We start from the raw sequence: 17,432 nt of genomic DNA, 5'->3' as shown, positions 1-17,432 counted from the left end.
AGGATGAACAAGGTTTATGCCCTTACTGAAGCTTCTAGTCCGGAGGAGTAGACAGATAGTAAAACGTAATATTAAATAACCTAGCATTAAGTAGAGTTTATGGGGGCATATATGGTATGAGATGAAGCCTGATAGTTTGAGAAGGACCAGATCTGTTGATCCTTGTAGACCATGGTCAGGGAACTGAATATTATCCTGGGAGCTATGGACAAAAAGCCAATATGGCTTGGAGTGACAGAAAGCAGAAAGCCTCCTAGGATTCTGGGATGTCTCTGCTTGAGCAACTAGGTTGATGGTGTCATCTATTGAGCTATTGCTGTGTATTTTTCAAATGCATGGTGTATGTTTCATGCACGTTATTTCTACCAGCACCACAAATGACAAATTTGGAAATATATGAGGTATTGTATCAACTCAACTGTGTGTATCACGTGCAGGTAGGGATTTCAATCAGATGACATGTCACATATAAATGTGGACTTTCTCTCCTGACTTGGGTTATTTATGAAAGTTATGTATGTGGGGCAGAAGAACCTTGAACTGTCTAAACTTTTGCTAATGAGGTGAGAATAAGGCCTGAGAAGGAGAAAAAATTGAGATTGAAACAAGAAAATAAAAGCTCCTAAGGAAACTATAGTCCTTTCTGCTGGCAGTGTCCCTTGCCAGAGGTTAGATGTGGGGAGCGTGAGGATGACTATGGACTGGGATGCCCCATCTTTGATGCCTTGGGGGCCAGGGAAAAGGAACTGTTGGTGTGCGGTGACTGGAATGGGTATTTCATGGTTTCCTATGGTGTCCGTCTGCCTGGGAGTCAGGCATCTGTACTCTTCGGTCTCCATGGAAGAGAGTTTTGAGGCATCCTCTGAATTAATGTAAACCAGTAGTGCTCCAGTGCCTGGGCTGTCTCAGGAGAAGAGGTAGAAACGGGGTCAGATGATGAGACTTTTCCATTTTATGACAGCAATGGAATTCCTAGAATGGTTCATTAGTCTTCACAAAAGATCGATTCCTGGCTGGGTGCAGTGGCTCACCCCTGTGATCCAAAAGGTTTGGGAGGCTGAGGTGGTTGGATCACTTGAGGCCAGAAGTTCGAGACCAGCCTGGCCAACATGGTCAAACCTTGTCTCTACTAAAAATACAAAAATTAGCCAGGCGTGGTGGCACGTGCCTGTAATTCCAGCTACTTGGGAGGCTGAGGCACTAGAATTGCTTGAATAGGGGAGGGAGAGGTTGCAGTGAGCCAAGATCCTGTCACTGCACTCCAGCCTGGATGACAAAGGGAGACTCTGTCTCCAAAAAAAAAAAAGAAAAAGAAAAAGTCAATTCCTTAGCTTAGAAGGCTATATTGTTATATTGTGCAGATCTGTGGAGTTAAGTGGAATACTCAAAGTAGTTTGTTTCACCTCCAGTGTTTGGGATATCTGAAACTTTCAGGGAAGAATTTACAGAATCATTGTATAATTGAATTGATTGCAAAAGACTTGTACACATTTATTTGAAGCATTTTTTTTAAAACATTTTCTGTGTTTTCAGGGTAGTCAGTTATATTTTAATGTATCTTTTTGTTGCTGTTGTTATAAAGAAAAACTAATCACATCATCTTAAGAACTGTTTTTAGAAGTTTATATACTATGGTTATAATGATGCTTTATGTTTACATGATGCTTTACAGTATTAGATAAGTAATAAAAACAGTGCTACATGGTTCCATTTGCTACACACAACCCCCCCACCCCCAGAGGTGAGCATTGCTTGTCACCTGCTTTTCACAGATGAGGAAATGGGGAAGTGGAGGAAGGAGTGGCTGCCCCTAGGCACTTCACTAGGAAGAGATGTGGGACTTGAATCCCTGTCATTTGACTCTAAAGTGATGGCAGCAATGCCATTCACACATCTCATCTCATTGAATCCTCACAACTACTAGGCAAGTATCATCACCTCTACTTTATTGAATGAGAAAAATGTGCTCTGGGAGGTTAAGTAACTAACCCAGGCTGATGGGTGGTGGGGCTGAACTGGCTCTTAACCAGTAGCTTGCCTGCAGTGTCCCACAAGGAAGGAGCACACTGCATATTAAAATTATTAGATAACAACATTCATTTTATGATTTACTAAACTCTTCTCTTCTTGACTCTTTGACAAAGGTAAAGTAGATGCTTTCCTGAATTTTATTTTATTTTATTTTATTTTTTTTACAAAATAAGACAAATTTGTGAGATCTTAATACTTGCCTCTTGGGAGAGAATGAGAGTAAAGATCTTAAATATTCCTTGGCCACATCATTACCTGATGCTATTTATAAAAGCATAGAACAATCAGACAAGAATACCTATAAAATTAAAAAAAAAAAAAGAAAGAAAAACAGAACAAAAAGTTTCTAATCTGCAGAACTGACGTGGCTATCAGGGGGCCAGCTGAAGATCTTAGGACTGTTAAACCTAGATGATGATTTGTTTAACCCTGGGTTTGGGGTATACCAATTGCTTACAAAGATTAATATTTCATTCTTTACTTTTCAACCAAATTAGGCTTTCTTTGTTTTCATTTGTTGCTACTTGTGCTGGTGGAAAAGGCATAGGGGGAGCTTCACTTAGCTACTGATAGAAGAAAATTTATGAGATGAATTGTACTCTGCTGCTTCTTGTGGTTATATTTTTTCAGTTTAAAAAAAAAATGGCACAAGCATGCTTTTATCCTAGGTGACTGCTACGTTGAGAAACTTGGTTGATTCACCATTAGTAAGAACTAAGTTCCTAAGCATCAGTGCCCTTCCCCAGCTCTGCACGGCGATGGAACGGTACATGGGTGACAAGGACGTCTGTACCAATATTGCCAGAATATTCAGGTGGGTAGACTAAGATGTGAAGTAGCCTTACAAAAATGCTCATGCTTAGATTTTGGGTTATCTTTAATATTTGCTTGTGTGACTGGCAAGCAATCCTTTTTCTTCTTTTTACTTCACCTACCAGAAAGGGTAAATCTAGTGGTCCAAGTTAAAAATGAACAATTCAAACAAATGACTCCATTGTCTACAGGATTCTATGGTGATTCTAAAGTCGTTGGTTGTTAAGTCATTTTAGTTCTTTGGTGAGTGGTGAGCTCCGTGTGTGTGTTTAATCTTCCTCTCAGTTTATTTGAGATTTAAAAAACTATATACAAAACAAAGCAAATGTTCCAATTTGCTAGGAAATAAACAAGAGTTTTAACTCAGAGAAGGGGATCAATGCTTAGAAAGTCTGATCTGACTTTGTAATAGAAGGTTATTCTATTTCAGCTATTTGAACTTTGGCTCAGGCTTTCACTGGTCATGTCTACACTTACTTTATTTCTTCCAGAAATAATGATCATTTGAATCCAGGTTGCCTCAAAGCGAGATGTTGTTAAATTTCAGAGCTGTCTTTAAATTATGCATTTCTGTTTCCTCCCACTGCTCTTTGTCAGTATTTTTACATAATGATTCTTCTCGGGAGCCTGGGACTTTTCTCTTGAATTATAACGTTGTAGTTGTAAAGAAAAGCAAACTTTCCCGAAGACTGAATTGGTACTTGTCCCCAGGACCCCTGTATGAGGCTGTGAGTCCAAATCTGATGTTTTTTAAACGAATGTCAACTTGAATTGTAGATTAAATGGTACACAGGTTTGTTACGTGGGTAAACTGTATGACGTGGAGGATTGGGGTCTCAACAATCATGTTACCCGGGCAGTAAGCATAGTACCCAACAGGTGGTACTTCAGCCCCAGCCCCCTCCTTCCCTCCAGATCTAATCTTTTTCTACTGCACTTCCCTGAGCTTTGTTCTGGATACCCTGCCTGGCCTTCAAATTTCTCACTTTTTTTCTCCCTTAAGATCCAAACTCTTGGTCAGGCACAGTGGCTCATACCTGTAATCCCAGAACTTTGGGAGGCCAAGGTGGGGGATCACTTGAGTCCAATAATCTGAGACCAGCCTGGGCAACATGGTGAAACCCCATCTCTAGCGCCCCCCCCAACCCCTGCCAAAAAATTAGCCAGGCATGATGGTGTGTGACTGTAGTCCCAGCCACTTGAGAGGCTGATGTGGGAGGATTGCTTGAGTCTGGAAGGTGGATGTTGCAGTAAGCCAAGATGGAGCCACTTGCACTCCAGCCTGGGCAACAGAGCAAAACCCTATCAAAAAAAAAAAGAAAAAGTCAAAAGAAAAAAGAACCCAAACTCTTCTTGTTCTTTTCCCTTCCTTATGAACTTATTATTTTGTGTGGATATCTCTTTAAAAATATTTACTTATTTATTTATGTATTTTAGCTGTCTGCTACAGGAAGGATATCCAAGAATCTTGATGAACATTAAGACTAGGAGTTTGTCTATAGATGCTCTTGAATTTTCTATGCAAATTATCTGCATATAAATTTTTTTCAATTATTGTAACCCTTTCCCCATCCTCATCTCTTCTTTAGCGCATCGTTTAGGAGTTCAATACAACATTGTGAGTGTTGGGCCTGTTGTCTTTCTTCTGACTTTAAAGGAAATATTTTCATGGTTTTACTAGTTGAAAATAATATTTGTTGTAAGTTTTCATAACTACGCTTTAGAAGATTAATGATTTTTTTCTTATTAATGGGTATTAAGTTTTGTCAAATGCTTGCCCTGAATCTTTTTTTTTTTTTAACTTTTATTTTAGGTTCAGGGGTACATGTGAAGGTTTGTTACATAGGTAAACTCACGTCACAGGGGTTTGTGGTACAGATTATTTCATCACCCAGGAATTAAGCCTAGTATCCAATAGTTAAAAGAGTTATCTTTTCTGCTCCACTGCCTCCTCGCACCCTCCACCCTCAAGTAGACCCCAACATCTGTTGTTTTCTTCTTTGTGTTCTTAAGTTCTCATCATTTAGCTCCCACTTGTAAGTGAGAACATGTGGTATTTGCTTTTCTTTTCCTGCACTAGTTTGCTGAGCTAATAGCCTCCAGGTCTATCCATGTTCATGCACAAGACATGATCTCATTCTTTTTTATAGCTGTATAGTATTCCATGGCGTATAGGTACCACATTTTCTTTATCCAGTCTGTCAGTGATGGGCATTTAGGTTGATTTCATGTCTTCGCTATTGTGAATAGTGCTGCAGTGAACATTAGTGTGCATGTATCTTTATGGTAGAATGATTTGTTTTCCTCTGGGTATATACCCAGTAATAGGATTGCTGGGTTAAATGGTAGTTCTGCTTTTAGCTCATTGAGGAATCACCGTACTGCTTTACACAATGATTGAACTAATTTATACTCCTACCAACAGTGTATGAGTGTTCTCTTTTTTCTGCAACCTTACCAGCAACTGTTATTTTTTGACTTTTTAATAATAACCATTCTGACTGGTATGAGATGGTATCTCATTGTAGTTTTGATTTGTATTTCTCTAATGATCTGTGATATTGAACTTTTTTTCATATGCTTGTTGGCCACATGTGTGTCTTCTTTTGAAAAGTGTTTATTCATGTCCTTTCCCCACTTTTTTTTTTTTTTTTGGAGACAGAGTTTCGTTCTTGTTGCCCAGGCTGGAGTGCAATGGGGTGATCTCAGCTCACTGTAACCTCTGCCTCCCAGATTCAAGTGATTCTCCTGCTTCAGCCTCCCAAGTAGCTGGGATTACAGGCACGCACCACCACACCCAGCTGATTTTTTGTATTTTTAGTAGAGACAGGGTTTCTCCATGTTGCTCAGGCTGGTCTCGAATGCCTGACCTCAGGTGATCCACCCACCTCAGCCTCTCAAAGTGCTGGGATTACAGGCATGAGCCACTGCACCCGGCCCTTTGCCCACTTTTTGGTGGGGTTGTTTTCTCTTGTAAATTTGTTTAAGTTCCTTATATGTCCTGGATATTAAACCTTTGACAGATGCATAGTTTGCAAATATTTTCTCCAATTCTGTAGGTTGTCTGTTTACTCCGTTGATAGTTTCTTTTGCTGTGAAGAAGTTCTTAAATTTAATTAGATGCCATTTGTCAATTTTTGCTTTTGTTGCATTTGCTTTTAGTGTCTTTGTCATGAAATCTTTGCTCGTTCCTATGTCCAGGATAGTATTGCCTAGGTTATCTTCCAGGGTCTTTATAGTTTTGGGTTTTACATTTAGTCTTTTTTTTTTTTTTGGAGACAGAGTCTAGCTCAGTTGCCCAGGCTGGAGTGCAGTGGTGCGATCTCGGCTCACTGCAAGCTCCGCCTCCTGGGTTCACACCATTCTCCTGCCTCAGCCTCCCGCGTAGCTGGGACTACAGGTGCCTGCCACTACACCCAGCTAATTTTTTTTTTGTATTTTTAGTAGAGACGGGGTTTCACGTGTTTGCCAGGATGGTCTCGATCTCCTGACCTCGTGATCCGCCCATCTCAGCCTCCCAAAGTGTTGGGATTACAGGCGTGAGCCACTACGCCTGGCTACATTTAGTCTTTGATCCAACCTGAGTTGATTTTTGTATATAGTGAAAGGAAAGGGTCTGGCTTCAGTCTTCTGCATATGACTAGCCTGTTACCCCATGATCATTTATTAAATAGGGAGTCTTTTCTCCATTGCTTGTTTTTGTCAGCTTTGTTGAAGATCATGTGGTTGTAGGTGTGCAGCCTTATTTCTGGGCTCTCTGTTCTGTTCCCTTGGTCCATGTGCCTGTTTTTGTACCAGTACCATGCCGTTTTGGTTACCATAGCCCTGTAGTATAGTTTGAACTAGGCAATGTGATGCCTCTAGCTTTGTTCTTTTTCCATAGGATTCCTTGGCTTTTTGAGCTCTTTTTCAGTTCTGTGTAAATTTTAAAATAGTTTTTTTTTTTTTTTTTCCTAGTTCTGTGAAGAGTGTCATTGGTAGTTTGATAGGAACGGCATTGGATCTGTAAATTGCTTTGGGCAGTATGGCCATTTTAATGGTACGAATTCTTCCTATCCATAAGCATGGGATGTTTTCCCATTTGTTTTTGTCTTCTCTGATTTCTTTGAGTAGTGTTTTGTAATTCTCATTGTCGAGATCTTTCACCTCCCTGGTTAGCTGTGTTCTCAGGTATATTATTCTTTTTGTGGCGATTGTGAATGGAATGGCCTTTCTGATTCGGCTGTCTGCTTGGCTGTTGTTGATGTATAGGAATGCTAGTGATTTTTGTACATTGATTTTGTATCCTGAAACTGCAGAAGTTGTTTATCAGCTGAAGGAGGTTTTGGGCTGAGACGATGGGGTTTTCTAGAAGTAGCATCATCTGTAAGTGTTGGACCTGTTGTCTTTCTTCTGACTCTAAAGGAAATAGTTTCATGGTTACACCAGCTGAAAATAATATTTGTTGTAGGTTTTCTTAAGTACCCTTCTGCAAACAGAGATAGTTTGACTTCCTCCCTTTTTGTTTGGATGCCCTTTATTTCTTTCTCTTGACTGATTGCCCTGGCTAGGACTTCCAATACTATGTTGCATAGGAATGGTGAGAGAGGGCATCCTTGTCTTGTGCTGGTTTTCATGGGGCATGCTTCCAGCTTTTGCTCATTTAGTATGATATTGGCTGTCGGTTTGTCATAGATGGCACTTACTGTTTTGAGGTCTGTTCCTTCAATACCTAGTTTTTTGTTTTGTTTTGATTTGTTTTTTGAGACGGAGTCTCACTTTGTCATCCAGGCTGGAGTGCAGTGGTGTGATCTTGGCTCACTACAACCTCTGCCTCCCAGGTTCAAGCGATTCTCCTGCCTCAGCCTCCAGAGTAGCTGGGATTACAGGCACGTGCCACCACACCCAGCTAATTTTTGTATTTTTAGTAGAGATGGAGTTTCACCGTGCTGTCCAGGCTGGTCTCAAACTCCTGACCTCAGGTGATCCACCCGCCTCAGCCTCCCAAAGTGCTGGATTACAGGCGTGAGCCACCTCACCCAGCATCAGTACCTAGTTTATTGAGAGTTTTTAACATGAAGGAGTGTTGAATTTTACTGAAAGCCTTTTCTGTGTCTATTGAGATTATCATGTGGTTTTTGTCTTTAGTTGTGTGTATGTGATAAATCACATTTACCTGAATTGCTTTTGATTATGGATTTTCTTTTTTAAATCTGTTAATGTAGTAAATTACATTAATAAAGTTTCTCAAGTTAAGCCATTATATATTGCTGGATTTGGTTAACTAATATTTTGTTTAGGATTTGTCATTGGTGGTCATGAGTTACATTGACCTATATTTTTCCTTTCTCCTATTGTCCTTGTCTGGGTTTAGTGTTAAGTTTATACCAGCCTCATAAAATGGGTTGGGAGGTAATCCAATTTTTTTCTCTTTCCTAGAAGAATCTGTAAAAAGCTGATCTGCTTCTTGAAAAGTTTTAAAAACTTGCCCAAAATGCTATTTTTATCCAGGGTATATGTGTGTGTGTGTGTGTGTGTGTGTGTGTGTGTGTGTGAATATTGTTGACTGCTGATTCCATTTCTTCCTACGTGGTTATGTTTCCTATTTCTACTTGGTTCAGTTTCAGAAAGTTACGTTTTTGTAGGAATTTGATAAATTTCTCTTAAGTTTTCAAACAATATAAAAGTTGCTCCAACTATTCTCTTACTATTATTCTAATCTCTGTTGTATCTCTAATTATGTTGCCTTTTATTTATTTTACCCATTTAACAGATATTTGTATAGCACTTACAACATGCTAGGCAATATTCAGAATATTTTCCTAATACGAATTCATTTCATCCTTATGACAACTTTTTAAGATATGTGTTATTATTGTCATTATCTTTTTACATATGAGGAAATCGAGGCATGGAGAAGTTTAGTTATTTTCCTGAGATCACGTAACTAGTATGTCATAGAGCTGCAGTTCAAACCGTGGTCTGGCTCTAGAATTCATACTTTGAACCACTGTGTTACCCTGCTTCTTCATTGTTAATATTGACTTTCTTTCCTAATTTTGATTGTTCGTGCTGTTTTTCTTTTCTCTTAGTCTTGCTAAATCTTTCCTATTTTATTAGCTTTTACCAAGAACAAATATATTTATTGATCCACTGTATTGTATATTTGCTTCATGTCTTATTTTTTCTGCTCTTATCCTTATGAATCATTTTCTTCTACTCTTTGAATATATATTTTTCTTCTAATTATTTTAGTAAAAAACATAATTCTTTTCAGCCTCCTTAAACCTATAAAATTTAAATACTAATTTGGAGGAATTGCTTAGTATTTGTTTTTGTTTTGTTCTTTTGGTTTTTCAGGCCAGGTCCTCTCGCTCTGTCGCCAGGCTGGAGATGGGTGGCCCGGGATCTCAGCTCACTGCAAGCCTCCGCCTCCGGGGTTTTTCCACACCATTTCCTCGGCCTCCCGAGTAGCTGGGACTACAGAGGAAAAAGCCCGCCTCGCCTAGCTAGTTTTTTGTATTTTAGTAGGAATGGGTTTCCTGTAGTAGCCAGGATGGTCTGCGTCTCTGACCTCACTTGATCCACCGTCTCGGCCTCCAGGGGCGCGGGATTACGGGCAGGCACTGCGTGCCTTTTTTTGAGACAAAGGTCTCCTCTGTTGCCCAGGCTGGGTGCAATGTTGTGATCCTGGGCTCCACTGCGGCTTTGGCAAATTTCAAAGCGATTCTCCTGCCAGCCTCTGCAGTGGCACGGGATTCCCGGTGGCATCGTCCTGCACGCCCAGCTAATTTTATGTTTTAGGTACAGGCCGAGGGTTTCATGTGTTGGCCAGGCTGGTCTTGAACTCTAATCAGGTGATCCCTCCTGTCACCGGCCTCCCAAAGTGCTGGGATTACAGGCGTGAGCCGTTCATGCCTGTTATTTAGTTTGTAATATTTTTATTACTTGTATTTAGGTATTTCTTTTGTAATTTTCATGCTTCTTTGACCTATAAATTAGGTGTTCTTACATTTCCAAAAAAAAGTTTTTTAAAAATTTATTTTTTAAATGGTGTCTAATTTAATTGCACTTTGACCAGAGAATGTGGTCTTTGAGATACCAGTTCTCTGAAAATTTACTGAGGCTTATTTATGGCCTGGTATGTGGTCAAGTTTTTAACATATTAATGATGTTTTACCTATTGATTCATCAGTTAGGAAGAAATATATGAACATCTCCTGATTTGTTGTGGGTTTGTCAATATTGCCGTATGGGTTTTGTTTGCTTGCTTGCTTTAGAAATTCTGAAGCTGTTTTCAGGGCTTCCTGCCTTAAGGTCGGTCTATTTTGCCTAATATTAATACAGCACTATCAATCTACTGTATTAAAGCAGGTTTGTTTGTTTGTTTGTTTTGAATGTATAGGTTTGTTTGTTTGTTTGTTTTGAGGCAGAATCTCTCCCCATTGCCCAGTCTGGAGTGCAGTGGTGCAATCTCGGCTCACTACAACCTCTGCCTCCTGGGTTCAAGTGGTTCTCTTGCCTCTGCCTCCAGAGTAGCTGGGATTACAGGCACATGCCACCACTCCCAGCTAATTTTTGTATTTTTGTAGAGATGGGGTTTCACTATGTTGGCTAGGCTGGTCTCAAGCTCCTGACCTCAAGTAACTCACCTGCCTCAGCCTTCCAAAGTGCTGGGATTACAGGCATGAGGCACCGTGCCTGGCCTACTAAAGTAGTTTTACATTTGCTTCTGATGTGGTGCCAGGAGACTCACTGGTATCCAACCAGATTTCATATAAATTTCATGTAAGTTTGTGTTTTCTGAACTACATGGATAGTGTAAATTCATACCACATAGATATAAGTTACCTTTTAAATTTCTCCGGATCCGTCTCTCTAGAGTTTATAGCAGATAGCAAGCCTCCTTGCAGCTTCCCTGAACTGATATGTAGAGTATTTTTAGACTCCTTTTCTTGAACTGGGCAATGTCTTGAAGTTCTGCATTTAAAGTGATACTATATGTACTTGAATTTTACAGAAAAACAAAGTTTACCTTTATTTTCCCATTTGGCATTTCTGCAGCAAACTTACTTCTTACCGTGACTGCTGTGCAGCCTTGGCCAGCTATTCCAGATGTTATGCCTTATTTCTGAATCTAATTAACAAATACCAGAAGAAGCAGGTCAGTTCTTCCTTCATTTAATTCTTCAGTGAGTCTTTACACTAATGTATTTGTGTAAGCCCATGTTGAATGTCTTTATGTTTTGAATGTATAGGTTTCTATAAGAAACTTCCAATAAATGTATAACGGGCTGCCCCGGGAGGCAGTAAGTTACCTATAGGAGTTGAAGGAGTAGTTTGAGTCAGAAATGGAATGTTGATGTTCTAGGAAGTTTCCTGATTTAGGAAGGAAGGTAGTAGATTGTAAAATATTTTTCCTCCCACTGATCTGTAGACAACCTACATGGGAGTCACCTTGGGGTGGGAGTGGGGCTATAACCCCACCCCAAGGGTTATTTCCGTAATGGTTACTTCTTCCAGGTTTCATCCCAGGCTACTGAGTCAGATGGGTAGGGTAGGACCTATCTGGCCATCTGCATTTTAACAAGAACCACAGGGACTTCCGATGCAAATTAAGGTTTGCAGTTCCCCTGCACTGGATATTCCCTGAAGATTCTTCTAGCCCTTAAGTTCTCTAATTCTTTGACCCCATTATTTTACTTAAAAGGTAACATTTCTAGGTAAAGTGCTTAAATGAAATAATTTAGTTTTAATGAATCAAGGCAAAAATGTATATAGTTGTTTAAAAAAGGAAGAACTCACAAATGATTTCTCATTAATCAAATCATAGTACTTCATACAGACATTAATTTTTTTTTTTTTTTGAGACGGAGTCTCGCTGTGTCACCCAGGCTGGAGTGCGATGGTGTGATCTCGGCTCACTGCAAGCTCCACCTCCTGGGTTCACGTCATTCTCCCGCCTCAGCCTCCCAAGTAGCTGGGAATACAGGCGCCCACCACCATGCCTGGCTAATTTTGTTTTTGTATTTTTAGTAGAGACGAGGTTTCACTGTGTTAGTCAGGATGGTCTCAATCTCCTGACCTCATGATCCGCCCGCCTTGGTCTCCCAAAGTGCTGAGATTACAGGTGTGAGCCACCACACCCGGCCACAAACATTAATTTTTATTATAAGTTTTTAAGTATTTGTTAAAGCAAAGTCGACTTTTATTCACTTTCATAAATTATTAAAGTGACATCAACTTAGTGAGATATTTTGTCCATTTATACAATAAGTGTTCGTTTTAAATGTGGTACATTTTCAACATCCTATAGTAAGTTTTACCAGTTTATGGACCAAATAATTTATGTATATACTAACAATATTTTAATCTAAAGCTTTGTGTTTGTTTTATTAACCATATTAAGACCACCTCAAAACATAATCTCTGTTTGTTACTGACTAGTGTTGAACTTATTTTTACCCAGCCAAAGACTTCTGCTGAGAATTGTTAAATTTGTCAGGTTTTATCCCAGCTTTAGCCTCCCAAGTAGGGATTACAGGCATGTGACGCCACACCTGGCTAATTTTTTTTTTTTTTGATAGAGACAGGGTTTTGCCATGTGCTGGGATTACAGGTGTGAGCCACTGTGCCTGGCCCAAAAGAATTCTTTTTCATGTTATACTCAAAAGAGATCTATTTATATATTTTATTTTGTAATTTAATGTTATGAATTTTAATTATAATTTTATTTTCCCATCACTACCTTTTTTTTTTTTTTTTGCTTTGGTGCTTTGATCTTGGGTGATTTAGATGTCTTTAATTAGAGAAGATTTATTTGCCTTGCCACTAGAATTTTCAAAAATGGACAAAAGAAAATACTTCCGTTTAACAGTTTGATTTTGAGTTATGTTATAATGTATAATTTTTTAAGGAAGAAAATTCATTAATTGAGTACTCACAAATAGTGCTATTGTTTTCTAGCATTACTAGTAGATACTGTTTGTTTCTCTGATTGGAGCTTAGATGATGGCCATATGGAATAAACCAACAAAAATCCTGGTATCTCACCAATATGAGAGACTAGAGATATCAGTATGGCTAAGGGTATGCTTTTTCTAGTTTGAGTAACTAAGTGTCCTAAAGTTTTTTTGTTTTTTGTTTTTGTTTTTTAAAATAAAGATGGGAGTCTCACTATGTTGCCCAGGCTGGCCTGGAACTCTTGGGCTCAAGCAATCCTACCACTTCAGCCTCCCAAAGTGCTGGGATTACAGATGTGAGCCACTGCACCCAGCCTAAATGTCCTAAAGTTTAAATTGGCATAAAATTTTACTATACTTTTTACTAAACTACTTTTCACATTAGACCAATGGTTATCTGAAAAGCAAAACTCATGTTTAAGAAACCACATTTTTCCCTATTGATGTTAATTACCATTTTATGTTCCTATTGATGTGGTTTGGATCTTTGGCCCAGCCTAAATCTCATGTTGAATTGTAATCCCCTGTATTGGAGGTGGGGCCTGGTGGGAGGTGACTGGATCATGCAGGCGGAGTTCTCACGGATGGGTTAGCACCATCCCCCGGTGCTGTTCTCGTGATAGTGAGTGAGTGAGTTTTCATGAACCCCGGTGCTGTTCTCGTGATAGTGAGTGAGTGAGTTTTCATGAGATCTGCTTGTTTAAAACTGTGTAGCACCTCCCCCTGCTCGCTCTCTTCCTCCTGCTCCGGCCATGTAAGATGTGCCTGCTTCCCTTTCACCTTCCACCATGATTGAAAGTTTCCTGACGCCTCCCCAGAAGCTGAGCAGATGCCAGCAGCATGCTTCCTGTACAGCCTACGGAACCATGAGCCAATTAAATCTCTTTTCTTGATAAATTATCTAATCTGAAGTATTTATTTGGAGCAATGCGAGAACAGACTAAAACACCTATTAAAATTATTTTAGTTTCCAAAGAGGAATATAGAGCACCTTGTAAACCATGTACAGTAACATGTTTATTCAGAACCATCAAAGAAATGCATGTTATCACTTTAATCACTAAATTTAATCATTGTGGCAAAAATCATATTCAAGTATATTACATGTTTCTCTTCCTTCTTAGAAGATATTAAAACTAACTTAACCTCTTGATAGCAAAGGTCATTATTATAAGCATTAATTATTGCTCTAGAGGCTATTTGTCCCACATGGGAAACCTGAGTCTGTTGATGAGGTTCTTTAAATGTCTGCATCTTCTTTGTAGATTTTCTCTCTCTTCTTTTTCTATTGGTTGCTACCTCTGCCTTTAGTAATCTTTACTTGCTTTTTTGCAATTATTTGTTTGCAGTTAGCAAGGGAACCTCATAACCAAGCTTATTAAAATTAGCCTGTAGTCCCAGCTACTCAGGAGGCTGACGCAGGAGAATTGCTTGAACCCGGGAGGTGGAGGCTGCAGTGAGCCAAGATCGTGCCACTGCACTCCAGCCTGGGCAACAGAGGGAGACTCTATCTCAAAAAAAAAAAAAAAAAAAAGTAACACTGAAACGGCATCACTGTCGGGGGTGACACCTGAGGTTCGTTGCCTCATGCCAAGGAAATCAAGGACATGGACACATGTGGAGTGAGGTTAATTGCGGAGGTTTAATAGGCAAAAGAAAGAGAGAGGAGAATAGCCCTCTCTCCTGTGCACAAGAGGCACCCGAGTGGGACTTCTGGCCTGTGCACAGGGTTTTATAGACAGCCTTGAGGAGGCCATGTCTGATCTACACAGGGCCCAAAGATTGGTTGGACCAGGTGTGATGTTTACATAGCACGCAGAGAAGCTGGCCACCCCACCCTAATCTTCTTATTATACAAATGGGATTTTTGCTTGGCCGGCACCACATTACCTGCTCTTTACTGCACATGTGACTGGCAAAGAGAAGGGAAGATGGAGCTGCCATAGTGGACATGCCTAGTCCCAGGTACCCTTTTTCCTATTGGCACAGCTGGCAACATTCACCCGTGCAAGCTTCTAGCTTGCCTTTCTATATCTGCAGCTTGATTTTACAGGCTGCTCTTTGTTAGAAAAGAAATTATTTGAGGGCTGCTTTTCATTAAAAGGAAAACCTTGCTGAGGCCCTCCTTACCCTCACTATTTGCCTAAATAATTTCTTTTTTAACTCCAGTATCAACACATAAGCCAGGCGTGGTGGTACGAGTCTCTAGTGAAACCAGTTGTCCAGCTTGGGCAACAAGGTGAAATCCTATCTCAGAAAGAGAAAGAGAGAGAGAGAGAGAGAGAGAAAAGACTGGCAACATAGACCCCATCTCTATAAACAAAAAATTAGCTGTGCGTGGTGGCACATGCCTGTAGTCCCAGCTACTTGGAAGGCTAAGGTGGGAGGATTGCTTGAGCCCAGGCTGCAGTGAGCCATTGATCACTAGCTAGCTGGCTAGCTAGACAGACAGATATTTTAGACTAAAAACCCTAAAATAAAATTGAATATGAACAGACTTAATGAGAAGAGCCTAAGGGGCTCTGATGAAACTTCTCTGTGACTTCTCTTCAAAGCCAATTCCATATTTCAAGTCGTCATAACTCTCTTGTCTGCTCCTCTGTGAGGCCTCCCAAGCAAGACCAGTCAATTTCTCCCTCATCAGTGCAACGTTTTTAAGACTTTAACACAGCTAGTACCCCAGCTAGTACACTCAGAGCTGAGAACCCAAGCAGTATGTGTATGGCCTTAACCACTTCACTATTATTAAGGAAAACTATACAAATCTTAGAGATAAGGTGTGGAATAGGTGGAGGCATGTCCTGACAAAGGCATGCCAGGGCATTGTTTAATGGCCCAATCAGGGATTAATTCTCTAGGCCAGTGTATTGGTGTTTGGACTTGCTGTTTACTATTTGGTTAGATCCCAGACACAATAAACTTATACATTAATTCATAGGTTTCAGTCTGGTAGACAGGATCACCTCAAAAGTTATGGTTTTATTACTTTGTAGGCATTTGTCAGGTTTGTATATAACCTAGAAATCTTGAGTGCTTGTGAATCCCCAGTTCTTCAATTGTGCTTGGAACAAACTTTACCGTGGTATTGGCCCCCTCATTAATGAGTTAAATACTTTTTAAGTGTGTTCATTTCATGAGCCTATGAGAGTCATGTTTTTAATTTTTAAAAAATTATACTTTGACTCAATACTTTTACTTATAATAATGATTGAAATGTTGTAGTTTTGGCCGGGCGCGGTGGCTCATGCCTGTAATCCCAGCACTTTGGGAGGCCGAGGCGGGCGGATCACAAGGTCAGGAGATCGAGACCATGGTGAAACCCCGTCTCTACTAAAAATACAAAAAATTAGCCGGGCGCGGTGGCAGGTGCCTGTAGTCCCAGCTACTTGGGAGGCTGAGGCAGGAGAATGGCAGGAACCCGGGAGGCGGAGCTTGCAGTGAGCCGAGATCGCGCCACTGCACTCCAGCCAGGGGGACAGAGCAAGACTCCGTCTCAAAAAAAAAAAAAGAAATGTTGTAGTTTTGACTCATTACTTTGATTTTTTTCTAGTAAGAAAAATACATAACTCATATTTTCCTCAAAACCAAAATATTTTAGAAGAGCAAGGAAAGAGTTTAGGCTACAAGGAAGTAGCTGTGTGTCCCAACCACTTCCTAAAATCATTAACCAGAAGTTCCCATTAGTCTTCAAAAACATTTCTTTAGTGGTTCTCCAAATGGTTATTATTATGTAGCTGCCCTACCCACTACTGCAAGTTCCTAAACAACACAGACTTTGTCCTAATAGACCGAGATGATGCTTGGCAAAGTAAGCTTGTAAGTGCTGAAAGAAAGAATTTTGAGTATGTGAAATGCTTTGCCACCTGTAAGGTGTTAAAAAATATTTTTTTCTAATACTCAAGTGCTTCCTCCTTAAATATGTACTTTCTTCTTCCTAGTTTGGAGGAGGATATAATAAGAATTTTTTCCCACAATTTTCACATGGGTGGGCTGCCATAAACAGCAAAACAGAATTCCTTCAGAACAGCATGGCATCTTAGTTTCATGTTTCCCGTGGCCCAGGTGGCTGATCAAATGCGATTTGTTTTTCCTCTTAACGTTCTGATGTGAGTGTATTGATCTGCAGTGGTTAGACACTTCGCTGCACCTGGGATTTACTTGCATGTTGAGGCTTAGAACTGATTGTGGAAACGTGAACCAGCCTTCCAGCAACTTAATTAAACAGAATTATTACTTCCTATAATAATTTTTTTTTTTTCAGCTCTAGGAAACATCCCTGCAAGACTAACTTGGGTTGTAGAGAAATACTTTGGAAGCTTTGTAGTCTCTTAATACACATAGCCATTGCCAAAGGATTAGACAATCAGAGTCAGTAGACCTTCCCTGTTTTTGTTCTGGGAGGTTAATATTGCTTCTGTCTTGAAAGCCTGAGGACTACATTTAGAATCAGCATAGGTTTCATTTTTCTAAGGTGCACTTTTAAATCAAATCATGTTTATGGCTAATCGCGTTTTCAAAAAACGTAGAAACAGAAATCTAAAAAGAACAAGAAAGAAAAGGGAAAAAACCCTTTATAGTGATAAATGAAATGTCACCTACACACGCCTCTTGAACTGATCTTATCAGCGGATGGGGAGCTTCACAGGA

The 17,432-nt window shown here is 39.9% G+C and overlaps 1 protein-coding gene across 8 annotated transcripts in view; it reads left to right on the top strand.

Moving 5' to 3' along the window:
- Positions 1-17,432, top strand: part of ARMC2 (armadillo repeat containing 2) — a 127,704-nt gene that overhangs the window by 78,665 nt on the left and 31,607 nt on the right. For all 8 annotated transcript variants that reach the window (XM_003898341.5, XM_003898342.3, XM_021938030.2 and 5 more), the window contains 2 exons: positions 2,700-2,845; positions 10,888-10,987. In XM_003898341.5, the coding sequence (XP_003898390.2) occupies positions 2,700-2,845; positions 10,888-10,987 (246 nt within the window). The remainder of the gene's footprint in view (positions 1-2,699; positions 2,846-10,887; positions 10,988-17,432) is intronic.

Source organism: Papio anubis, chromosome 6, assembly GCF_008728515.1.
Source record: "Papio anubis isolate 15944 chromosome 6, Panubis1.0, whole genome shotgun sequence".
NCBI lineage: Eukaryota > Metazoa > Chordata > Mammalia > Primates > Cercopithecidae > Papio > Papio anubis.
The sequence above is the reverse complement of the archived record's forward strand: the minus strand, read 5'-3'. Positions and strand labels throughout refer to the sequence as shown.